The sequence below is a fragment of the Tursiops truncatus genome, chromosome 7 (genome assembly GCF_011762595.2).
Source record: "Tursiops truncatus isolate mTurTru1 chromosome 7, mTurTru1.mat.Y, whole genome shotgun sequence".
Classification (NCBI taxonomy): Eukaryota; Metazoa; Chordata; class Mammalia; order Artiodactyla; family Delphinidae; genus Tursiops; species Tursiops truncatus.
Genome location: NC_047040.1, coordinates 150,730 through 174,594, shown reverse-complemented (window position 1 = coordinate 174,594; position 23,865 = coordinate 150,730). Strand labels below are relative to the sequence as shown.

The window sequence follows — 23,865 nt, the reverse complement described above, 5'->3', positions numbered from 1 at the left end:
GGGGACCGCCCGTAGGACGAAGGAGTGAGCAGTTACGCTCTCACCCGGGGCCAGTCCTCGTGGAAGGGGTGGGAGGGTGCGCTGGGACCCCCACTAGCCGGTGCCAAGGCGGGTCAAGGCCAGCTGACCCCACGTGGAAGCTGGATCAAGCTGCGCACCAGGGCGCAGGGGGCTGGAGGCATCAGGGGCGGGGCCCGGGGGCGGGGACGGGGCCCGGGGGCGGGGGCGGGGCGGGAGGCCTCCGGCGCAGGCGCAGTCCCGCCCGTCCAGCCCACTCTGGCTGCGGCGGCGCGAGGCCTGCGGCGGGGACGCGGACGTGAGTGCGTGCGCGCGGCCGCTCGGGGTCCGGGCTGAGGGGCTGCGGGGCTGCGGGGCGCGGGTCCGGGGCGGCGGGCGCGCGCAATTGCGGCGCGGCGGGCGCCCGCGGGGTCCTTGGGTCCGACCGCCCGGGCTGGTCCCGTCATGTGATCGCGCAGGCCGCGCGCCCCGGCCCCTCCGGAAGAGCCGGGGTGACTCAGCGCCCTCGGGTGCGCCGGGGCCACCGCGATTAGCCGTTGCTTCCCAGCCGGGGCGGCCCCTCCTGGCCCCGGGTGGTCACCTGTGGGCTGGCCCGACGGCCGTGGCCCCAAGCTCCTGGTCCCCGTCGGGGGTCCCAGAGAGTTCCTTTCCTGAGCTCGCCCACCTGTACTGCGTACCCCCTAACGGTGAGGGTCACCGTCCGTGGTTCATTTAATCCTCATCCCCACCGGTGAGGCACATGCTGCATCAAGGCACAGAGAGGCTCGTTCGTTTTCTCAGGGTCACACAGCGGGTGTGAACCCACGCGCGAACGCTGCCCTCGGTGCCGACTCAGGTTGTCTGAGCATCAGGTGACGTGGAAGTATCCAGAAAACGGCTGCTGCACCCCTCCCGCCTCTCCGGGGGGCTGCAGGGCTGCGTGGCGTTTGTGCGAATCCCGGCTCTCCCACCGTGGGCAGCCAGAGGAGCTTCCCCCCGCCCCCACTTTCTTTGATTCCGTGGTTCTTAAACTTGTAACATATCCACGAAACATAAGATTTATCATATTAACCATTTTTAAGTGTACAGTTCAGTGGTATCTGTCCCTTTCCTTTTAGCACCTTAACTCCTGGTTTGTTCTGAAGGAAGGGGGGTGAAAGGGAGATACGGTTGTTGCAGGTGTTACAAGCTGACACCCAGGGGGGGCCTCAGCCAAGGGCGTACATCTCAGTGACTTGTCAGGAGGTGACTGCACACTGCGTCAGGGTGAAGGCCTCGTGTCCCTTGTCCCCCCCCAGCCCACATCTCCCGGGTGGTCCAATCTCACTCCGCCACCACCACTGTGGAAAGTGTTGTCTGTTTCTGGACCCTTCCTGGGCCTGGGCTCTGCCGAGGTCTCTTCCCAGCAGGTGCTTCCCTTTCCGTTGCTCTGTAGTATTCCAGAGTTCCAGGTCCAGTCACTTGCTTTTCAGGGCAGGAGCGATGATGTCCCGTCTGGCACCCAGGCGGCCTGCGTGGCTCTTCTGGTGGCAGGCGGCCTGCCCTCAGGGAGTCTCCGCACAGCAGAGGACATGGGCAGGGGCGTCCAGGATCCCTGGGACAGGCAGCCCTTGGGGGGCCACGGGCACCAGCCCCCTCGTTCGAAGAGGCAGCTCCTCGGCATTCTCCTGTGCTCCCGAGGTGGTGCTGACCCGGGAGCGCTACTCGGTGCGGCGGCTGCCCTTCTCCGTGGTGTCTGAGGACGACCTGGCTGCCCTGGAGCGCATCGTCCCTGGCAGGGTCATCACAGACCCAGAGGAGCTGGAGGCCCCCAATGTGGACTGGCTGAGGACGGTCCGGGGTGAGTAAGGGTCTGTTCATGCTTCACACTTGGCGGGGTGGGTGGGCTTGAGAAACAGCGTGAGTTGAGGTGAGGCCGGTGAGGAGCTCTGGGTGGTGGCACATAACGCTTTTCTTATGCACGACGTCTACACATTAAAAGATGAAACAGCGCCTCCCCCCGCCCCCCGCCAGCTGCTCAGAGGTGGGTGTGTGTGTTAACTACTGCTCGCTTCCCCTCAGCGCCTGCATTAGTCTCCCGGGGCCACCTGTGTAACAAAGAACCACAAACCAGGCTCAAAACGACACCTTTATCCTCTCCGTTCTCAAGGCCAGAGTCTGAGATCCAGGCGTGGGCAGGGCTCCCTCCAGGGGGCCTGCGCTGTGACCTGCCGCGGTGGGTGTGCAGGCTGCCTCTTCCAGCTCTCGGGGGCTCCAGGAGACCTCGGCTCCTGACAGCATCACTCCAGTCTCTGCCTCTGTCCTCACATGGCCTCTCCCCTGTGTCCCCTCTCCATTCTCCTGTGAGGATGCCTGTCCTTGGATTGAGGTCCCACCCTAATCAGGATGATCTCATCTCAAAGATCCTTAATTACACCTGTAAAGACGCTTTATCCGAATACGGTCACGTTCACGGGTTCTGAGGGGTGGGAGGTGGACGCACCTTCTGGGAGGTGGACGCATCTGCTGGGAGGTGGACGCATCTTCTGGGAGGCCTGTTCTCCCCAGTGCAGCTTCCTCTCCTCCACTGTACCAGCGCTTCTCCTCCTGGACCCAGCGCACCCTCTTGATAACAGAGATTTCCTAATACCCTGTGTTCTCTTCTGAAATGATTTCAGAGATTATGTGACCTACTTCCGTGATGTTCTTGCTACAATATTAAGGAGAGCTAGAAGACAGGCAATTACAACGTGGGGGCATATTTAAACCTGTAATTCCAGGACACGCTGGGCGGCCAGGTCCTCAGGCTGGGCCTGGATCCAGCGTACTCGGGACTGAAAAAGAGTAGTGGAGGGTGTGCTGTGCTGTTGACTCGGACACTCTGAGGGCTGTGCTGCCGGCGGGAAAACCTCCGAGTGAGGTTCCAAACCACAGTGCAGAGTCTTGAGCGAGTGGAACTGGGGCGGACGCGCAGATAACGGGGCGGTCCTGCCCCTGTGGGAGGCCCGAGACGTTGGACAACCTTCGGCTCTACTTCTCTGCTGGGGCGCCCTCGAGTGGAAGGGCGTCCAGCCCCGCCCTGCCCACAGGGGCGGCACTGCCCTGCTGAGAGGCCCCGCCCAGCAGGCAGTGATCCTGGAGGCCGGAGAGGGTGATGCCCGCCCCCGCTCCGCCAGGCCGGTCGCGGTCCCACCTTGGTGCTACTGTCTGGGCGGACAGACCTCAGTGCCCAGCCCCACGCAGGGCGCCCCACCTGCTCGTCCCCGAGGCCCGCGTGCCCATGCTCTGGGGTGTCCTGCGCCGGCGGCGGCTGCAGTCTCCTGGGGGCCTTCCTCCCCATCAGCCACCTACCTGGGGGCTGGGCAGTGGGCAGCCTGCCCTGCGTGCCCATGTGGAGGACCCCTGCGGGCTTCCTGTCTCCTTGAGTTCGGGGGGCCGCGCTGGGCCTGCTCAGCTGTGAGTCCAAGGGCTCAGGGCCCAGCGGCTGCTCGGTGGGCGTCTGTTGGGGTACTTGGTGAATTTTTGTCTAAATACCCCTTTATGCGGCTTTCTTTTGGAGAGAAAGCCTGTCTAAATTTTCGATCATTTTAATCTCAGAGTTACGTAGAAAATGTAAGCTAGCAAAAGCTGATTAGGGTCTTTTAATTTTTCTTAAAAAGTGAGATTTTATTTGAAATGGAAGCTTATTGAACATTTCTTCCTTCAAAACTTAGACCACTCGCTCATGGGTTAACCCTACAAACTTTGCGCCTGCACCGAGTGAAAGGCTGGGGCCCTGGATGTGCAGAGGGACAGGAGGCTGACCTGGGGGTGGCAGCAGGAGCAGGGGCTGGGCTGCGCTCCACATGGCCGTGAGCGCCCTGGAGGCCCCCCCAGCACAGGCCGTTTTCTCCGACCTGGGAAAGCCTCTGGAAGGGCGTGCCTAGAGCAGGGACAGCCAGCCAAAGCCTCAGAGCAGGGCTGCACTGGGCTCCTTGGAGGAGCCATGAGACCTGAGACCGCATGAGCGGCCCTAGTGGATGGCTGGCGGGAGGAGGTCGGGGAGGGGCGGGTCAGCGAGGCCTCGAGGGCCCTGTGTGTCCTGACCTTTCCTGCCCGCTGATGGGCAGTGCGGCCGGAGGGCCACGGCGGAGGGGGCCGCAGTGGGTGTGCGAGGGCCCGGGTGCCCGGGCGGGGGGCTGGCCGCTGAGTAACGGTTGGCTCAGGTGTGTCTGGAAGGGAGGTTGGCTGACGGCTGGATGAGGGTGTGATGGAACGATGGCAGGCACGCAGGGACATTTGGCCTGAGCAGTAGCAAAAACTGGACCCGTCTGCTGAGTTGATGCGGAGAGTGACCGGAGGAGGGTGGATCTGTGCAGGGAGAACCAGGAGTTTGGGTTTGGACGTGTTCCTGTGGCCACGCAAGGGGGCCTGTCGGGCCGTGGAGCAAGCTAGTCTGAGGTCTAGGGCGGGGAAGCAACGGCCTTCCGAGGAGGCTGATGACCGCTGTGTCCAGTGGAGGGGCGAGGGGCCCGCCGAAGGGGCGTGGCACCAGGGGCCGGGGGAAGAAAGGCAGGGAGGTGGGGTCGTGGGGTCAGATGCGGCCGCACGGACAGGCTGAGACGGGCCACGTGGGCATCCTTGGGGACACGTGGGAGGTTCTCCATGGTGTGAAGGGGATGCATGCGCCCCTGGAGCCGGTCCTGGGGTGTGAGGGGCCAGGAGGGTCAGAGAAGTGGGTGAGGCTTGCAGGGCTCGGGGGTCAAGTGAAGGGACTTTTCGTCTTTAGTTCTAGGATGAGAGCGCCGTCTCAGCAGGTTTGTGGTGTCATCGGGGATGAGCAGGTGGAGAGGGAAACGTGGATGACACAGGGACAGGAGGGACGTCCTCGAGGAAGCGTCGGGGGGCCACAGTCCCAGGGGTTGTGCGGATGCTGGAGCGGGGGCAGCCTGTTCTGCGGGCCACTGGACGCCCCGAGGCCAGGTCTCAGTCCTGCTGGGCACAGTCTCCATGGCCCGGCCAGCAGGCTCCTGCAGAGGGCGGGCGGGAGGTCCTGGGCCTCAGCTCTGCCCCGTCGTGTGCAAGCAGCCCCGGCATACGACACGTGCAGGGGGCGGCAGCCGGGCGTGCTGTGCTGACCCTGAGGTCGGGGGGCGCTGGCATCCCCAGGACTCGCTGGGAGACCGAGAACCCGGGGCGCCGCCAGGTTTGTGTGCGTGAGGAGGGCGCCTGGACGAGGCCCCAGGGGAGGAGGGCTCCTCTGGCACCCCAAGCCCGGAGGCATCCTGAGGGAGGGAGAGGGGTCAGTGCCCTAGGGCTGCAGGGGAAGCAGAGACAAGAGGCGGGAGTGCCGGAGCAGCTGCGCCAGGAGGCCGGGAAAGCGGATGGGGGTGAGGCACCTGGAAACGCTGGGATGCTGCAGGTGGTGGGTGGGGTGCTGAGCGAGCCTGGATCCAGGGCGGTCCCCCTGCAGGGACAGCCCCAGAGCACTGTGAGGGTGCTGAGAGGGAGGAGGGCCGCAGCGGGGTGGTGTCCGGAGCCTGTGCAGCCGGGCTTTCCACCTGTCCCCTCACTGGCCTGCGCGTCCCGGCCTGTCCGGGCTGGACGCTCCTTCCCTCCAGTCCTGGGCGGTTCCCCCGAGTTGCCTCTGATGATTCTCTGCTCTGTGCTCCGTTCTCTTTGTAGGCTCCCCTTATTAACACGTTGGACCGTTTTCTTATCCTTTCCCCCGTGAGAAAGTAAACTTCCCAGGGGCGGGAGAACTCGTCTGTTTTTATTCTCTGTGCCCATCACAGGGCACAGAGGGTGGGCACTCGGGTGTTGCTGAGAAACAGTGTGTGAGTGAAACCGACAGAGCCTCGGGGGTGACCAGGGTCCCTGGACTGTGCTGTCCTGAAGGATCTGGGTGCCAAACAGCCAGCTGCCTGGGCAGGCACAGTCCATTTGATGAACAGCAAGTGAGAAATGGCTTTCAGAATAAAAAGGGTAAGGTAGCAACCACAGCCCGCTCTCAGAGCTCCATGAAATCGCTGGCCAGCAGGAACACCTGCTAGATGCCCTGCTGCCCTCCTGCAGCCTCTTAGCCACTTAAAGTACTGATACTTCCCACAAAATTGAAAGGGTGGGAAGACACTTGATTGTCTTGGAGACAGTGGTCAGCAATGCCGACAGACGAGGCCACGCTGGACATCAAATAAATCGTGGCAGCAAAGAATTGTAACCAATGAACAACCTAAGAACCCATGAGCCCGCCCGGCTGTGATTAAATAGCCAAGGACACAAATACATGAGAGGGAAGGGGATGGATGCATTTAGAAACATCACCTCTGGTACCTGTCCTGAGAACAGATTCAGGTAAGGATGATTCACAGGCGACCGTTTGCGGGGCGACAGGGTATCGACGTAGCCTCAAGTGTCTCTGCGCGAGACCCGTATTAAATTACAAGGGAAACCCAGTAACCTTCAGTGGGGAAGGCGGGCAGACGCCCCTACCCTGGGGCCCTGCCAGCCTGCTTCCCAGGGCCCAGCTCAGGACCACAGACCACCACCCGCTGGCCCTCCGCCCCCTCCAGCTGGAGACGGGCCGCTCCTGCCGTCGGGTTTTGGTCCTTGAGGTTTGTGGGCCAGCTCCGCCAGGAGGTGGGACGCAGCCCTGCCGCGGGGTGACCGCGCGGCTTCTGTCTTGCAGGCTCCAGCAAGGTGCTGCTGAGGCCCCGGACGTCCCAGGAGGTGGCGCACATCCTCAGGTACACGCCCTGCCCACCCTCCCTCCTGCGTTGCTCGCCCATGGTTTCCTCACAGGCACGGGACACAGAACAGGCAGACCCCGTGAAATGGACAGTGACCGGGGCCGGGGAGGTGGCGGGGGCAGTGCCAGCCTGAGCAGGGCTGAGCCCGGAATCTTGGACCCTTGGGGTACCAGCTGGGCCTTGGGTGGGGAGCGGCTGCAGACTCGAAGGGCAGGGCAGGGAAGGAGACGGACCTTTTCTTGAGAAATGTGCTCTTTGATGTTTTGTATCAATACGTTCTCGTGTTGATTATAGAAAAATTGGAAAGCGTACAAAACCATAAAGAAAAAAAATGCGAAAGCAGCCAGTAATTTCCCCTCAAAGAAAACCACCGGTGACATTTTGGTGTGTTAGCTCAGCATCTTTCTCGCGGGGGTGAGGGTTTTAAATGTTACCACGTTGTATCTACAGTGTCAGAGTCTTTTTTCCCTTCCGTTTGGCAATATCCGTGCCCATTTCTTGTTGCTAATTATTCTTCCACGCCTCTGTCGTTGCATGGAAGGTGTGCGCCCTGTGAGTGCTTTGTCCCCATGGTGGCACGTTGAGGTGTGTCCAGTGCTTCAGAATAGCTGGCAGGTGGGCGGGCGCCCCGGCCTTCTCTGTCAGAGCCACGGCTGGAGGCTGACTGCATGGCAGGTGGCTTTTTTTTTTTTTTTTTTTTTTGCGGTACGTGGGCCTCTCACTGCTGTGGCCTCTCCCGTTGCGGAGCACAGGCTCCGGATGCGCAGGCTCAGCAGCCATGGCTCACGGGCCCAGCTGCTCCGCGGCATGTGGGATCTTCCCAGACCGGGGCATGAACCCATGTACCCTGCATCGGCAGGCGGACTCTCAACCACTGTGCCACCAGGGGAGCCCGGCAGGCGGCGTTTTTGACGCACGTGGGCAGCCTGCCTCTCGGGGCACGTGCCCTGCTGCCCAAATCCTGACCCAATGGGGCGCTTGTCGCTTCAGGCCTTTGCACAGCGGGAGCCTGGTTGGGGACGAGGTGCTACTGATGAGTCTGACGTAGGTCTGGAGGGTGGTGGGCGAGGGAAGGGCATGCGGCCAAGGTTAAAGGAGAGAGGAGACGTGGGGCGTGGAGGTGGGAGGGAGCCCCGAGTGCCTGGGGGCTGCGGTTCTTCAGGTAACAGGGGGGGCTGCAGCTGTCGCTCGGACTGTCTGTACTTGGAGGACTGGCATCGCAGGGCAGCCGTGGTGCCTCAGCCGTGCTCTGGGAAGATGCTGGCCGCCAGCTCCCCAGGTGGCTGTGTGATGGACGTTTGTCCTGTCAGACTCCCACTGTGCGTGGGGGCCGAGGAGGCACCCCCTCGAGGCTGCGGCAGGAGGGCCCCGAGAGTGTCCCCCTGGGCCGGTGGTGTGGGAAAGGGGCCCTGACGCTGGTCCTGTGCGTGTCCCAGGTACTGTCATGAGAGGAACCTGGCCGTGAGCCCACAGGGGGGCAACACGGGCATGGTGGGGGGCAGTACCCCCGTCTTTGATGAGATCATCGTGTCCACCGCCCTCATGAACCAGATCGTCAGCTTCCACAACGTGTCTGGTAAGGCCAGCTGTCGTCAGGACCATCCCTCTCAGCTGCGGGGCTGGGCCGTGGGGAACCCGGGCCTGGGGGGGGCCCAGACGCCACCACCACTCCACCCGAGCCGGGCCCCCGGGTGCGTCTGGAGGGGGGTTGTTATTTAGTTGGTTACTGGGATGACTCACCCCCTGGGCTTGACCTGTTCCTGCGGCCCCTTCAGATTGACATTTCCTGGCCGTGCCGGCCCTTCCCGGGGCGTGCAAGGCGTCTAAGGCGCTCCGTGCTCGTGAAGCTCGGGGCTCAGCAACGGCGAGTTGGTGCCTCGGGCAGGACATACGGGTGGATCGTGCTGTCTGGCAGGGGCACCGGGACACTGGGCGGTGTCGAGCAGCACCCTGGCCCCCACCCACTCGATGCCAGCGGCCCCTCCAGCCCAGATCGCCTCCAGGATTGTCACGTGTCCCCAGGGGCAGAATCACCCCCACGGTCGAGGGCCACGGCCTTGTAGCAGCCCTCCGCTTGCGGCTCCCTGGCGTAATAAGCGTGTGGGTGTGGGTGTGGGTGGTGTATGTGACGTGTTTCTCCTCCATTTCGCCTCACTGTTGTTTTTCTTTTCTCATGAAGGCATCTTCTGGGGAGGGAGGGGGGACACGCCCCTTTTCCTCCTCGCCCGGGTTCCGGGTGGACGCCCCTTCTGGGGGTCCTGAGCTGAGAGTCCCCGCGGGCGCTCTGGTTGCTTGGCAGGGGTCCTGGTCTGCCAGGCGGGCTGCGTCCTGGAGGAGCTGAGCCGGTATGTGGAGGAGCGGGGCTTTGTCGTGCCGCTGGACCTCGGGGCGAAGGGCAGCTGCCACATCGGGGGGAACGTGGCGACCAATGCAGGCGGCCTGCGGTTGCTGCGATACGGCTCGCTGCGGGGGACGGTCCTGGGCCTGGAAGTGGTGAGCTGGGGACACTGTCGCAGCTCAGCGCTGGCCCTGCTTCCAGGGACACCTGGCTGGGCTCGCTCTGGTCCCCAGGTCGGTCCCAGGGTGGCTGACTTTCCCAGTGGTCAGCATGCGAGGTCTCTGGGTGAGACCCCCTGTCAGGTCCACCCTTGCTCCCCGCAGACACCTGGGGTGGTGCAGGCCCAGCATGGGGGCTGCCCTCTTGGGCCCCGGGTGGCGCAGGTGCACGAGGCCACCTCGGGGATGGGGCCTTGTCCCAGCCTGGAGATCCAGGTTCCCACTGTACCAGCCCCGGTCTCCTCTCGGTCCCACCAGGGCCTTGGGGGTTACACGAAGCACCCCGCTTTCTGGCTTCCCACGAGGTGATGGTGCGTCCGCTGCCCTCCTGTCCCTGTGAGGAGCTGCCGTGGGAAGCCCGAGCAGCTTCCCGGACCAGCAGCATTCTGCCCTCCAGCTTCCTGGTAGCTCGTGCTCAGACGAGCCCCGTGGCGCCACTGTCACCACCCCTAGGGCTGTTGAGTCTGTGAAGCACACCTCAGGGCTTTCTAAAGCAAGGGCCCTCCGTTTACCCAAGGAGGGAACGACTTGCATCTGCTAAATCACGAGGTTCCTGTAGCTTTGTCCTCTGGACGCCGGTTATTTTTTATTGTAACTCACTTTCTCATTTTCACAAGCTGTTTCACTAAGCTTCTGACTAAATGAACCAAGCAAGACTCAGGACGGGCCTACAGAGCATGACTGCGGGGCCTGTGGATGAGCAGGGCAGGGGTGGGGGGCCTGACGCACTGCCACTCTCTGCCCTACTCCTCCCCGGGTGCGCCCTCCGGCACCCCAGGTGTGCCCTGCTTTGGGCCAGCTTCCCTTGAGAACTGGGCCCTGAGGTTCCTGATCGTGGTGGGGGTGGGGATCGTCACTGCACCCGGGGAAGAGAAGCCCCTCTTTCAGCCTGTTGGGGTGACTTCCGGCCTGGTGCCACCCTAGGGACCCCTGTGTTCCTGGACCAAAGTGGGGCGGGGGGCTGATGACTGGCTCAGCTTTCTCAGGGTGCCCTGGGCTGGGTCGGCCTCCCCAGGGCATCTGTTGGGGCCGTGGGCTGATGCAAGAGTGCCCGTCTCTGCTCCCTCCCAGGTACTGGCCGACGGCACCATCCTTAACTGCCTCACATCCCTGCGGAAGGACAACACGGGCTATGACCTGAAGCAGCTTTTCATCGGGTCGGAGGGCACCCTGGGGGTCATCACCGCCGTGTCCATCTTGTGTCCGCCCAAGCCCAGCGCTGTGAACGTGGCTTTCCTCGGTAGGTGCCCTCCGTCTGCCTCTCGAGCGGGTTCTCAGGCTGAGCTGCCGTGTGCGGTCCCTCCTGTTTCTCTGGGCTTCTCGCTGTTTCCAAAGGGTCTGGGACCTGGCCTCGTTGGTGTCCACGGTGGGGTCTGGGCAGAGCACACACTCTATTCTGTAACAAAACTGGGGCTTTGCCCGTTTTATCCACCCGGCGTTTGTTACTTAGGCAGCTTATGCAGTAAGATTCACAGGGAAATGATGTGGTTTGGCGCGAGATCAAGGGCATGAGTCTGTTCATCACAGGGTTGGGGGGGCAGTAATTAGTCCCCTCTGTAAGCCAGCCGCTGGCCTCCCCTGTCTTGGACCACCTGTCTCTGCGAAGGCGTTGGGACATTTCCCTCGCCGGCCGTTCACGTTCTCTGCTTCCCTTCAGAGCAGGCTTGAAAAACGGGCTCACGTCTACTTTGTTCCGATCCCTCCATCACCTGTTTGCATCTCCTTTCCCGCCGTCGTTCAGCTGCGTTAGGTTAACTGCAGCCTCCGCTCCTCTGCTGGTCCAGAGGCCCATCTCTGGGAGGTCCCGGCACCTTGCCCGGCGGCGGGACGCAGGGGCCCCAGTGGCTCCCACCACGCGCGGGCTCTCGTCTTGAGCCCATCAGTCTCCGGTCTCTGGTGGTCCTTTTACTGTTATTTTCCACACGTGCCATTTTCTTCGTCCCCTGCGTCAGGCCTTCCTGCAGAGGCCACGTGCCTTGTGAACACGTCCTCCGTCGTTTCCTGTCGTGGACGCCTGCTGCTGAGTCCTCGCTTTGAGTCTGTCCCAAACCATCTCCCTTTCACCCCATTCTTGGAAGACACTCTGGCGAGCACAGGCTGGCATCTGTGCCCTTTCGTCCTGTTGAGGGCGCCCCTCCGCGTGGCTCCGTGGCTGCTGGTGACGCCAGCCAGCCGTCCTCTGCTGCCGCTGCTCTGAGGGACTCTCTCTCTTTTTCTTTGGCCGATTTAAAGATTTTCTCTTTACCTTTGGCGTTTTATGGGTCTCGGTATGTCGTGTGTGAGAGTACGTTTCTTTTTCTCTCTGGGTTTCCTGAACTTCTTAAACCCATGGCTTGGTTCTCCCACTTCCATAAGTTTCCTGCCACCCCCCGTCGTCAGCGGTTGCCCCGTTTTGCTCCCCTCTCAGGACTGCGATTAGACGCACGATAGAGCCTATCAATCTGTCCACCCTCCCTGTGTCTTCCCTGCGCCCGAGTTTCCATCCTGTCTCACTCTGTGATGCACTCTGGAAGGTTTCTTCTGATCTGTGTCCAGTTCACTAACGCTCCCTGCGGCTGGGGTTCATGTATCGCCGAACCCGCCATGTCCAGCCCCGCGTCCAGCCGGGGGTCCTGCACGTGTCCCTTGGGCCTCAGCCCCTGAGCTTCACTCGCGGGATCTTCTCTCCAGACCCTCCTCCCTGACCTCCACACGACCTCTCAGTGCCTTCCCATCCCTGCCCTGAAAGGCCAAGTGTGCCCACCCCTCCCGGCCTGCTGACATATCCACGTCCCCTCTCTGCCTTGGGCCCTGTTGGTCAGCTCCAGGCACCGGGGCACCACGGGGAGCTCGGGGGTCAGTACATGTGCCTTGAATGACTTGCTGGGCCCTGGGTGTTGTCAGAGACGCACAGCTAAGCCGTTTTCCGGGGCGGCCCATTGCTGGCCCTGTGTTTGTGGACTTTCCAAGTGGCTTTCCTGAGCGTCGGGGCTCTCAGGCAGCCTTTTCTCTTCCTCTTCGATGCCTGTGACCTACGACGTGGTGGCTGACCCGGGTGGCTTGTCCCGCTCTGCGAGGCTGCCCAGCTCAGCAGCACCGTTGCCAGGAGACGGGTTGGTTTTGCTGCTTGAAAGGGGGCTCAAGTGGGCCCGTAGGTGAGGCCCTGCCTCTGCATGACCAGCTCAACTGTCCTTTTTCCATGTCTGTTGCAGGCTGTCCTGGCTTTGCTGAGGTTTTGCAGACCTTCTGCACCTGCAGGGGCATGCTGGGTGAGATCCTGTCCGCATTCGAGTTCATGGACGCCGAGTGCATGAAGCTGGTCGGGCTCCACCTCCATCTCGCCTGCCCCGTGCAAGGTACTGTCCCCGCCCACTGGCAGCGCCCACCGCCCCTATTGTGCCGTTTGATGTGTGGGCTGATCGGAGCCTCCGTCCCGTCCGTGAAGTAGGAGGTGGCAGGGAGCGTCGCCACGGTTCCGGCGTCCCTGTAGCTGTTGAGAGCAGAATTCTCCCTGAAATTCGTTTTACGTGCGCCCCCGGAGTTCAGTCAAAGGCTGTCGGTCGTGCCGTAGCCCTGGGGTCTTTGGAACAGCCAGATGCACACTCAGGGGCGCCCCCCCGGCTCCTGCACTGGGAGACGTGTCATCGCATGAAGTGCTGGCCCTCGGAGCTCAGCCAGCTCGTTCTGCTTTGCCAGTGAGCTCGTCACGCCCAGGTCTTTAGTCCGCGCTCTGTGTGAGGCTAAGTCCGTGCAGCTGTACACCTTGGTATTTTCACTTCTGGAATCGACCCGGAAGAAATGATCGTTGTCTTACCCCAGGCTGCCCTAACAGAACACTACGGCCTTAAAGAAGGAAATTTATTTCCCCTGGTTCTGGAGGCTGCAAGTCCAAGACCAGGGTTCCATCAGGGTTGGGTTCTGGTGAAAGTCCTCACGGGGCGTCTTCTGTGTGTGTGTGGGAGAGACCTCTGGAGTGTCTTCCTATTCCCATGAGGGCACCTGAAAGATCAGGGCCCCACTCTTAGGACCTCATTTAACCTGAATTACATCCCTAAAGGCCTAATTTCCAAATACAGTCGCATAAGAGGTGGATTAGGGCTTCACCGTGGGAATTTGGGGTGGGCGGTTACACAGTTCAGTCCATAATAGTCATAAGTGTGGAAAGAACTTTATGCTTTAAGTTTTTACTGAGGCATTTGTTTTCGTATAAAATAGGAAACCACCTGTCCAGGGTAGAGAAATAAGACATGTACGACCGTTGGAAAGACGGAGGGTCCCTGGGGGTGGGGAGCGAAGGGTCCCTGGAGGGACAGAAGATCTCTGGATGGTTGGAGGGCCCCTGGGGTGTTATCGGCCACTGCAAAGCGCTGGGCCTCCCCTTTAGCACACAGTTTGGTAAGAGGGGTCCCTGGGGCGCCCCCACCCCATCCAGGCACCAAAAGTACAGCTTTGTGCTGTCTCCAGGGGGCCTGGCTTCTCTTACAGTGAAAGACCTATTTTTAAACTGTCTGAAATTCAACCCGAGTAGCCAGCGGCTGCTCTGTGGGCAACATGAGCGCCGTCAGGGGTACCAGAGCTGCGGCTGGCCTAGACCTGTCCTAGCTCTTGGCCAACTGCTTTCCCCTCCGCTTTCCCTCTGCCCCCTCCAGAAAGTCCGTTCTACGTCCTCATCGAGACCTCGGGCTCCGGGGCGGGGCACGATGCGGAGAAGCTGAGCGGCTTCCTGGAGCAGGTGCTGGGCTCGGGGCTGGTGACCGACGGGACCCTGGCCACCGATCAGAGGAGGATCAAGGTGTGTGAAGGCTGAGGCCCTCGTCCTTCCCGTGACGCCTGCAGTTAGATTGTGGGTTGTGGCTGAGCGTGAGCACGTGTCCCCAGCCGGGCCATCTGTCTGGGCTGGGTGCCCCATCCCTGGGGGTTGGTGCCACCTGTCTCGGTGGCCCCTCTGGTCCTGCCCTGTCTGGGCTGCTGGCTCCACAGCCCCGTTCTCAAACGTCGGTGCCAGGGGCCCAGCTGGGTGACACAGGAGGGGGCTGGGCCAGCATCCTTCCTGGGTGGGTGAGGGGTCAGGAGGAAGTCCCTGAAGGGACATTTTGAGCACAGATGGATGCGGGGTGGGGAGTGAGTTACCTGTGCGGTGCACAAAGGCCCTGAGGGGGCTGGTGCCTGCCGTGTTCCAGACAGAACTTTCTGGAGAGGGTGGGATTGGAGCACAGTGAGAGGGAGTGGGCAGACAAGGGGGCAGCAGGACTTGGGGCTGCACCAGGACGTGATGGACATGAGTGGGGCTCGAGGAGCCTCTGGGCACAGGGGACAGGCGGGACCGGCCGGCTCAGGCCGGCCGTGCAGGGATGTGGCTGGACTCCAGGTGTGTGCGGGCAGCAGGTGCTGAGTGACCCTCTGCTGTAGAAGTCTGTGAGAGAGCCGGGGAGATCCGGACGCTGCCCGGATGTTCCGCGGTGGCGAGGAATTATTGTTATTATTTCAGGGGTGATCATTGCACTGGGGGTATGTTAAAAAAGCAAGAGAAAGGAGTTTTTGCCTTGCCGAGGAGGTTGGTTTGCCGAGAGGTTTCCTGAAATGGGGAGTGGGGGGTTTAGGGCAGGGCAGGGATGAGGCCCAAGTGGGACAGGCATTCCCAGGCCCTCTGTTCTCTCACGCGACAGGGAAGGCGTTCTCGCGAAGGACAGCGTGACCATGATGAGGCCGCCCTGCCTCTCTGCTCCCTCAGTCCTTCCCCGTGTCCCCCAGCCCAGGCCCGGGATGTCCCCCTGTCTGCCATGGTCCTCCCGCACCTGCTCTCCCCCGACCCTCGCTTGGGGCCCCATGGGGGATCAGTTCTGATTGTCCCGAGAGGGGCCCTGGGTGCCTGGGTCCCGGGGGCCAGCCCGTGGCCTCATTCGGGGACCTTGTCCCATGTGGACTCTGGGACAGAAGCCACACACCTGTCACGACGCAGAACGTTTCTGTCACCCAGAGGGTTTCCTCGCCTCGCGACCCCGCGGTCACCCCACAGCAACGCAGCATCGCTGCCCTGCCCGCCGCAGGTGACCGTGCCCGTCCCCTCACTTCCAGATGCTGTGGGCCCTGAGGGAGAGGATCACCGAGGCCCTGAGCCGGGACGGCTACGTGTACAAGTACGACCTCTCGCTGCCCCTGGATAGGCTCTACGACCTCGTGAGCGACCTGCGGGCCCGCCTCGGCTTGCACGCCAAGCACGTGGTGGGCTACGGCCACCTGGGTGAGCGCGGCCCGCGGTGCGGGTGGAGACCCTGGGCCAGGAGGGGGAAGGACCCGCGTCCTCGCCACGCGGTCTCTGGGGCCGTCTCGGAGGCAGAGCGCAAGGTCTGGGCTTGGCTGGGCCAGCGGGAGGTGGGCCCTGAACGCGGGGGTCTCGGGGTTTGATGAAGGGGCCTCACCCCTCCCTCCTCAGACAGAAGGATCTTAAAAGCAGTTCAGATAATGATTTTTTGCAGAGAAGTCATGCAAAATGAAAGGAACTGTTTCATTCCCCTTCATTCCCGGCAGCCTTTGGAACTGGGCGTCTCAGAGCCCCGTCCACAGGGCAGGTGTGCTGGGGCCTCCGTCCATGTCTCCAGGGCGGGATTCAGCAGTGCCTCCTGGGCTTGTGAGGGTCTGAAGAGGTGCGGTAAGGGTCACACGGTGGAGGCCTGGCCCTGGCCCAGCATCGCTCTGAACGCTTGAGTGGAGGGATTCCACTTTCAAGAATTGAGGAGGAACATTGGATTTGTCAAATGCTTTTCCTGGGTCTGCCCAGGTGCCCAGTGCTGGTTTTCCTTTGACCAGCCAACAAGGCTCATCACTCCAGACCTCTGAGGGCAAGTGGGCCTGTGTCCCAGGATAAGCCCAGCGTGGCCACAATCCTTTTTGTGTCTTGTTTGATCCCGTTTACTTATCCCGTGTAGGGCTTTCTCCTTCCTGTCCTGTAAGGCTTCTTTCTTCTGTCCAGGCTGGATGTTGGTCTCAAAGTCCTAAAACGATTTGGGGGTCGTCTCTGGCAGAGTCTGTCGGGTTGGAATTACCTTCTCCCTGAATGTTTGGTAGAACTTGTAAATGAGGGTATTTGGGCCTGAAGGTTTTTGTGGGTATTTTTTTGCGGGGGAGTGGGATTGACTACAGAGAAATTTCTTTAACAACTAGAGGGCTCTCCTAGCTTTCCTTTTCTTCAGAATTGGTTGTGGTAATTTTTTTTCTGGGCATTAGTCCGTCTCTTCTAAGCCTTCGAGTGTATTGGCATTAATTACCTTGTTCATATTATCCCTCTTTTCCTTTGTGCCATGTCCAGCCTTTGCGGAGGGGGGCTGTTTAACTGCTCATTTGGTTTGTTTCTTGTCTCTGTTGACTGAAGAAAAATGCACAACCTAAAAGTTGTAAGTTAAGTTTTATTCGGGGACCATACTGAGGACATAGGATGGGAGGCAACCTGTCAGATAGCTCGGAGGGACGGCGTCAAAGAGGCAAAGGAGGAACCAGGATATAGAGGAGTTTTTGTAGTCGAATATCAAAATATTACTGCTAATCACGAAAAGCAGACCGCTGAAGTTAATGATTTTAGTGCTTTTCTTTTTTTTTTTTTTTACATTTATTTATTTATTTATTTTATGTTTTGGCTGCGTCGGGTCTTCATTGCTGCGTGTAGGCTTTCTCTAGTTGTGGAGCATGGGCTCTAGGTGTGCGGGCTTCAGTGGTTGTGACTCACGGGCTTAGTTGTATCCGCGACATGTGGGATCTTCTCGGACCAGGGCTCGAACCCGTGTCCCCTGCATTTGCAGGCGGATTCTTAACCGCTGCGCCACCAGGGAAGCCCCAGGTCCCACCCTGTCTGATGGCACTGTCATTATCTTTCGGGTCTGAATATTTTCTCATTTCCATTGTCATTGCTTCCTTGACCCATGAGGTAGGCAGTATTGTGTCTTTAAATTTCCAAACATATGGGAGTTTTCTAGCCATTTTAAAGATCATGGGCTTGTTGACTGTGCTGTGGGCAGAGAGCTGGGTGGAACTCATCTTCAGTTGCAGCGTGTCCCTGGCCCAGGGTGCAGCCAGTTTCCATGTCCGTTCGGTGGGTGCCTGAGAGGAGTGTGCTCCCTGCAGGCCCTCCAGGTAAAGAGTGCACTCTGTGCCGCCCCTTTCCTGGAACGTGCTCGGCTGTCAGCTGCCGAGAGGAGCTCTCGCTGTGACAATAGACCCCTCTGCTTCTCCTGGTGCCTCTGCTAATTCTGAAGATAGGGGATGCAGGCTGTCAGTTTGATGCCGAAAACTCGGCCTCGGTGACCGGTGCCGAATGGAATCTCGGAGACAGAGTTTTGGGTGAAGTAGAAAAGAATAGCTTTATTGCTTTGCCAGGCAGAGGGGGACACAGTGGGCTTGTGCCCTGAAAAACTGTGGGTCCCAACCCGGGAGGTTTTGGTGAGGAGTTTTATAGCCATGGTTCAAGGGTGGGGTTGCTGACGAGATTAGGTTGTGGGTGCAGGGCCTGCGCGCCTTTGATCTGGCCTCAGGTGGTCTTTTCTGGAATGAAGAATGCTGACATCTTCCATTTGTTGGGGGTTTTAGTTCTGTAAAGAGCTCAAATACACTGTTCTGTGTGTCCCTTGAGGAGGGACCAGGACCCTGGCCCAAGGCTGCGCTGTTGTTTCCTGGCCGCCCCTCCCTTGTCTCTGCCTCCCCTCCCTTCCCTGATTAGCAGCTGTTCGAATCTGCCCTTTGGAGCTCAGGGAAGGTCATGGAGGCAGAACAGAGAGGCTCCCTTGCGCAGGAGCCCCACAGGGTCCTGCTTGGTTTCAGTTAGAACTTGGACTTAGAGGGCATCTTAGCAAAGACCAGCACACCTTTGGAGATGGTACAGATGAAGAAAGAGGACAGAACTTCTAGGCAGCAAATTGTGGGAAGGTGCATAAACACACAGGGAGGCTGATGGACGTGAGGCTTGTGTAGACCAAGGCCAGAGTTGTCTCAGGTGGGTACCCTGACCTTGCTGGAATGTGGGGACACCTTTACACACTCGTGTCCTGCTTTTAGGTGGACGGAGGGCAGAGAGCTTTTCTTGTGCCTGTTTCTTTTCAGTTGCCTTCAGCTCAAAATAATCCTTATGCCAAAGCAGGCTGTTTTGAGGTGGCATATTTTGTAATTTACATAGACTGTAATTACTCAGTGACCTGGATTCGTCTGACTTTGGGCCTTCTGTTTGTCCTTCATTTCTTCTATTTCTTTTTCTCTGATTTATTACCTTCTTTTGGTTGGTGTTTTTTCTCGTATAACTTGTTTCCATTTACTAATGAGGGAATTGTGCCTATCTATTCTTTCGGCAGTAGCCCTAGAATTGTAGCCTTATCAGGGCGGCCCTACCTTAGCAGGGTTGGAAGTTAATCAGTATCATGATCCCCCTACCAGACAGTGTGGTGGTTCATCTTGTGTGTCAGCCTGGCTGGGCTGTGTTGCCCCGATTCTTGGTCAGACGCCAATCTAGATGTTGCTGTGAAGGTATTTTTAAGATGAAATGAACATTTAAATTGGCAGACTTTGAGTAAAGCAGATTACCCTCCATGATGTGGGTGGGCCTCATCTAAGCAGTCGAAGGCCTGAAGAGGAAGATACAGATGTCCCCCGACGGGGAGAGGATTCTCCCCACAGCCTCTGGACTCGAGCTGCAGCGTCTGCTCGTCCCCAGGTCTCCAGATGCTGGTCCGCCCTGCAGGTTGGACTCCCACATCCCCACAGTCGTGGGCCAGTTCCTTAAAATTGACCTCTCTCTGTCCCTCCATCCTCCTAGCCCTCTCCCTCCCCCCAACCCCCACTCTGTACATTGCGTGCATCTGCAGGTGTCCTACTGGTTCTGTTTCCCTGAAAGCCCTGATCAGCACTTGGGACCCTGTCATTTTGGTGTCACCATCTGCTCCTGGTCACACACTGTGTTTTGGAGTGTGTTCCATTGTGTTTTTTAGCCCCAGATAGCAGCATTGCTGTTGTTATTACTCCACGAGGTCAGTGTTTGTCTAGACTCACCCACACCTCTGGTCCTTCTTTGACCTGGGGTCACAGCCCTGCCTTTAGAATTGCCTCTAGTGTGGGAAAGTAGGTGACAGCATGTCTCGGGTTTCATTTACCTGAAAATGTACGAATTTTGTTTTTCGGTGTTTTTTTTTCCGGTGGATTTCAAAATTCTCTGTTGACAGTTCTGTTCTCTGCAGACTGAAGACATCATTCTGCCGTCTTGACTTCTGTTGCTGCAAAGTTAGCTGTCAGCGAGTGTGGTTCCATTGAAAGGAGTCCATTTTTTTCCTTTTTGTTCCTTTTAAGATCTTTCCCTTTTCCTCGGGGTTCCTGGGCTTCACTCTGCTTGGTTTAGGTGAGCGTTGGCATGCCCTGCTGGGGTCTGGTGGGCTTGGCTTTTAGAAATCGCTCCCCTGTGGTCTCTGCAAATATCGTCTCTCCCCGCCCGCCCCTTCTTTCTGGAGCTTCAGTCGAGGGCTCACGATGTCCCCACGCGTCTGTCTGTCTTTCCTGTTGTCTGTAGCTCTGATCCTCTGTGTGCTTGATTTGTTTTCCATTTCATTAATCTCTCTTTGCTTGTTGACATTTCAGTGACCGTATTTTTCATTTCTAGAAGATCAGCCTGGGTATTTAAAAGCTTTCCCTGGTCAGTGTCTTATATTTTTTTCTCTCTCATTTCTTTAAACACGTGAAACATTTATTTCCGTTTCTGGAAATCACCAGGTCGCAGGTCCTTGCAGGTCTTGGTCATCATGGTTTCTTTTCTGTGTGTTTGCAATTTGGGGCTCATGTATCTTAGGCTCGTATCTGTGGGAATTATTTGAGGCCGAGTTGGGGTGATTTGCCTGTGCAGAAGGTGGGGAGGGTGGGAGTGGGGCTGGGTCCCAGCCCGCAGCCAGGAATGGTCCTGGGGCCACGGGGGCCCTGTGAACTGTGCGGCAAGCCCATGCAGGCTGGCTGCCGGTGTGGCATCTGAGTGTCAGTGGAGATAAGCTTATCTCCCCCCCGCCCCCCGCAGTGTTTCCCTTGGGAAAGGCCCTTGTTTTCAGAGCCTTCACCCTGAGGGTATCAGTGGGAACCACTTTTGGTGGGAGAGGGATCCCTGGTTTGCTCCCTGCATTTGACAAATGTACATGGAGGGAGGGGGTCTAAGAAGCCCCAGGCCACAGGGTCAGAGGCCCCCAGGTCACCTGGTCCGAGACCTCCTGGGCACTGGGGACCCAGGTCTGTGGAGGCATCGGTGGTCCAGCCTGGGGCTCTCGCAGGTCGGGTGGGTGTTCGTTCCTCTCAGTCTGGAGCCCTCGGGGAGGGGTTGGAGGTTAGACTGTGCGGGTGGAGATGGGGGGCTGGGGAGAACTTGGAGAGAAACGTATGTGAAGCCAAGGGAGCTGCAGCCCCCAGAGGAGGGGAGTGGTCACCAGCAGGTCAGTGGCCAGTGACGTGAAGGTCTGGAAGCCGGCTGTGAGGGCAGAGGTGGGTGGGGCCGGCACTCCTCCGGTGGCCTTCAGGCAGGGCAGGGGCGGGGCTGGGGGCTCTCGGGAAAGGGGGGCCCAGCCTGACCTGCGCGTCCCTCCAGGGGACGGCAACCTGCACCTCAACGTGACGGCAGAGGCCTTCAGCCCGTCGCTGCTGGGCACCCTGGAGCCCTACGTGTACGAGTGGACGGCCAGGCAGCGGGGCAGCGTCAGTGCCGAGCATGGCCTGGGCTTCAAGAAGAAGGACGTCCTTGGCTACAGCAAGCCACCTGAGGCCCTGCAGCTCATGCAGCAGCTCAAGGCCCTCCTGGACCCCAAGGGCATCCTGAACCCCTACAAGACGCTGCCCACCCGCACCTGACGCCCGCTACGGTCAGCGGGAGACTCGGGAGGGGGCCTCGATCCTTGGCTTTGCCTGTGGGGCGCTCCCGCAGGCCTGGCGTGGGCTCACAGGGCCTCCATTCGACGGAGCCAGTGGCAGGCGGGGTGCCCGGGCCCGTGGTTGGCGGTGGGGAGCTGGCCCTGTGGAGCCTGGGGCACGTGGCTCTCGGCAGGATTCCTCCGGGTGCTCTGCCGGTTCTGTTGGGTGGGCCGAGTGGAGAGGGCTGCCCCGTCCTCACTCCATCCTCGTGGCGGGCACTCCGTCCCTTTGCAGGTCCTGGACAGGCCAGGTGGGTGAGCCATTCTGCCCAATCAGAATAGACCAGGTCGCCCCTGCTTTGCCTGTGGCCCCTGGGATTCCACCTTGTGGGGTGCAGCTCTGGGAGGGGGCACGGGTGGTCCTTCCGCTGGTCCCCACACAGCGTGAGCCTCCAAGGTGCCCTGGGCAGAGGTGGTGGACTCCACGTGGGCAGCAGAGCACCGTGAGGTGGGTCCACGCGGAGCTCTGACCAGCAGAGCCCGGGCCGTCGGGCGCTTTACGGATGACTTTTAGTCGCATTTGAGCCAGTGACAGGAATGCCCCCGCCGTGGAAGGTGTCATTTCCCCCGTTTCCCAGGAGGCCCGTGGGTTGGCAAGACCGTTGCTGGAAGACAGGCATTGGCTTCTTGCGCTTGGTGGTTTGCTGTGATGTGTCCTTGCGGTTCTGCTTTGACCACGAATGTCAGTAGTGCCGGGTGAGAAGCCCCGCCCGGCACAAGCATCTTCAGTCACCCCGACCGGGTCCTCCCCATTGACCTTGGTCCTTGGGGCAGCTGCTCGGGCTGTGCAGACAGTCTGGGAGGCCGGACACGTTTTCTGTTTCTGGCTGCCCTGAACTTCCAGTAAAAGTGGGAATAAATCACGATACTCTCCTTCCTTCTGTTCTTAGAAAAACAACCTCATAAAAGCCCAGGGGAAGTGCCCGTGTACCCTGCTCCTCAAGCACCCAGCGTCAGCGACCCGGGGCCTGGCAGTCTGTGTGTGGGGACAGGGCATCCCTGTCCCCGTCTCCCATCCCCATGCCACATCCCCCGTCCCTGTCCCCCACTGTGTGGCTTGGAGCCCCGCCTCATCGGGCCGCTGAGGCGTGGTCTTACGTGGGTAATGTGCAGTGAGGGGCTTTGTGATGCAGAGATACCTCCTATAAAAAGTTTTAGGACTAAGCAAGTTGTTTTTGGAGAATTAAAGTAATGCATGGATTATTAGAGGGCCTAAAACTTTGAGGCATTTCCTGCTAGAGTAAGGGTAGGGCTTCGAGAAGGTGGCCTAGTGACTGGGGGTGGGAGGGAGCAAGTGGCAGGGGGACCCCTCCATGTCCTTGAAGGATAAGCTGGCCCCCAAAGTGTCAAAAAGTGAAGTGGTATCCACTGGCCCTGCGGTTTACTCCTGGGGCTCGCCCCTCAGGGTCCACCTGTGCGCGTGCACACGCGCTCACACACCTGCACACAAACGGCACACGTGCACACATGCACGTGCCGGCGTGTCCCCAGGCCATGCACGGAGCACCGTCTGCAGGTGGTGTCAGTCAGTGGCCGTGTCGCTGGCCGTGTGTCTGTTGAGAAGGAGGCGGGTGTGTGCCTCTGTGGCCCCTGGACAGAGGGACGGCCAGAGGAGGGGACAGAGGGGGCAGCTCACCTCCTGCTTCTGAGAAAGGCCATCGACTCTTGGAAGCCGGTTCAAACAGAACCTTCCTGCGTGTCAAGACCGCAGCTGGGACTCACTCTGGGCGCCTGGAGGCCGGGTTGGGTGGGGAGGGGTATCATTTTCTATATTTTTGGGATGCTTTGCCTTTTTTTTTTTTTGCCGAGTGCACGTACACTCCCATAAAACGTGAACAAGCCAGGCGCAAACTGATTCAGAGGTCCCGTGGCTGCTGCTGGGCTGGATGGGTGAGGCTGGGCATGGGCTGCATCCACGGTCCCCTCCTCTGTCACCCAGGAGAGGGGCAGCCCCAGCAGAGCCTGCTCCGAAGGGGACACAAGCCCCTGCCCCTGCTGACGCGGCTGGCCCGGGTCCACCTGCCCGGCCAGGGTCCTCTGGCTGCGGGTGGGACATACCCTGGGGGAGGTGGGTGTTCTTGGGGTGTCTTGGCCCCAGCGTGATTTCAGGGCCCGGGCCAGGGCCCATCTCCAGCCCCCACGCCAGCCCAGCAGGGCGGGCGTGTCGGGACACCCGTGACTGCCTCCAACTGGCCCTTCCTGCGCTCTGCCAGGATTTAAAATGCAGGTCCCCTCCCCACCCGTTGTCGGCTGCCTGTGGCCTCGCCTGGTTCCAGGGCCTGCCTGGGGGGCCCTGCAGTGGGTCCCTCCAGCCTCGCTGGCCCTATGGCTGGCTCTGTCCCCTCTTCCATCATCCGCGGCTGGGCACTCAGCACGATGGAGCTCCCGAGAGCCCTGGTGGCTCGCCTGTCTGTCCTCCATCCTTCCAAGGTCAGTGGATGACCTGTGGTGCTCAGCTTCTGACCCTCTGGAAGCCAGGTTTGAGGCTGGTGATTTCCCAGTTGTTTCTGGGACGGAGCCGGGGCTGCCCTGCCCAGCGCCCTGGCTGGAGGAGGTGGCAGTGGCGGGTCACAGAAGGCAGGCACACACCAGGCATTTCCTGCCGGTGACGAGGCCTGGGGTGCGGCGCCGCGGGCCAGGGGCCTTGTTTCAGGGCCCACAGCAGCTGGGGTGGGACATGCCGTTTCCTCTGCACCACCTTGACCAGCAATGGTTCC

At 60.0% G+C, this 23,865-nt stretch overlaps 1 protein-coding gene across 4 annotated transcripts; it reads left to right on the top strand.

The window, feature by feature from the left end:
- The first annotated feature begins 258 nt into the window (after positions 1-258).
- Positions 259-22,011, top strand: D2HGDH (D-2-hydroxyglutarate dehydrogenase). Of its 4 annotated transcripts, none has more exons than XM_033859373.2 (10): positions 259-316; positions 1,470-1,837; positions 6,644-6,701; positions 8,141-8,280; positions 9,004-9,197; positions 10,332-10,500; positions 12,452-12,595; positions 13,889-14,031; positions 15,315-15,480; positions 20,830-22,011. In XM_033859373.2, exons 2-10 carry the CDS (start codon positions 1,480-1,482, stop codon positions 21,087-21,089), a joined length of 1,632 nt encoding a protein of 543 aa, XP_033715264.1. In that variant the 5' UTR covers positions 259-316; positions 1,470-1,479; the 3' UTR covers positions 21,090-22,011. The 4 variants fall into 4 exon arrangements, 3 of the variants coding, with proteins under 3 accessions (XP_033715264.1, XP_073663087.1, XP_033715265.1); XM_033859374.2 differs by lacking the exon at positions 259-316 and adding an exon at positions 361-704; XR_004527304.2 differs by lacking the exon at positions 259-316 and adding an exon at positions 18,780-18,957 and having other exon boundaries at positions 363-1,837; positions 20,830-20,892.
- Positions 22,012-23,865: the final 1,854 nt, after the last annotated feature.

Bases quoted from the DNA above. Each gene is read 5' to 3' on its own strand.
- D2HGDH (XM_033859373.2), top strand. From the start codon at position 1,480: ATGATGTCCCGTCTGGCACCCAGGCGGCCTGCGTGGCTCTTCTGGTGG. The intron at 9,198-10,331 runs GTGAGCTGGGGA...GCTCCCTCCCAG, and splicing joins CGGTCCTGGGCCTGGAAGTG to GTACTGGCCGACGGCACCAT. The intron at 14,032-15,314 runs GTGTGTGAAGGC...CCTCACTTCCAG, and splicing joins CCGATCAGAGGAGGATCAAG to ATGCTGTGGGCCCTGAGGGA.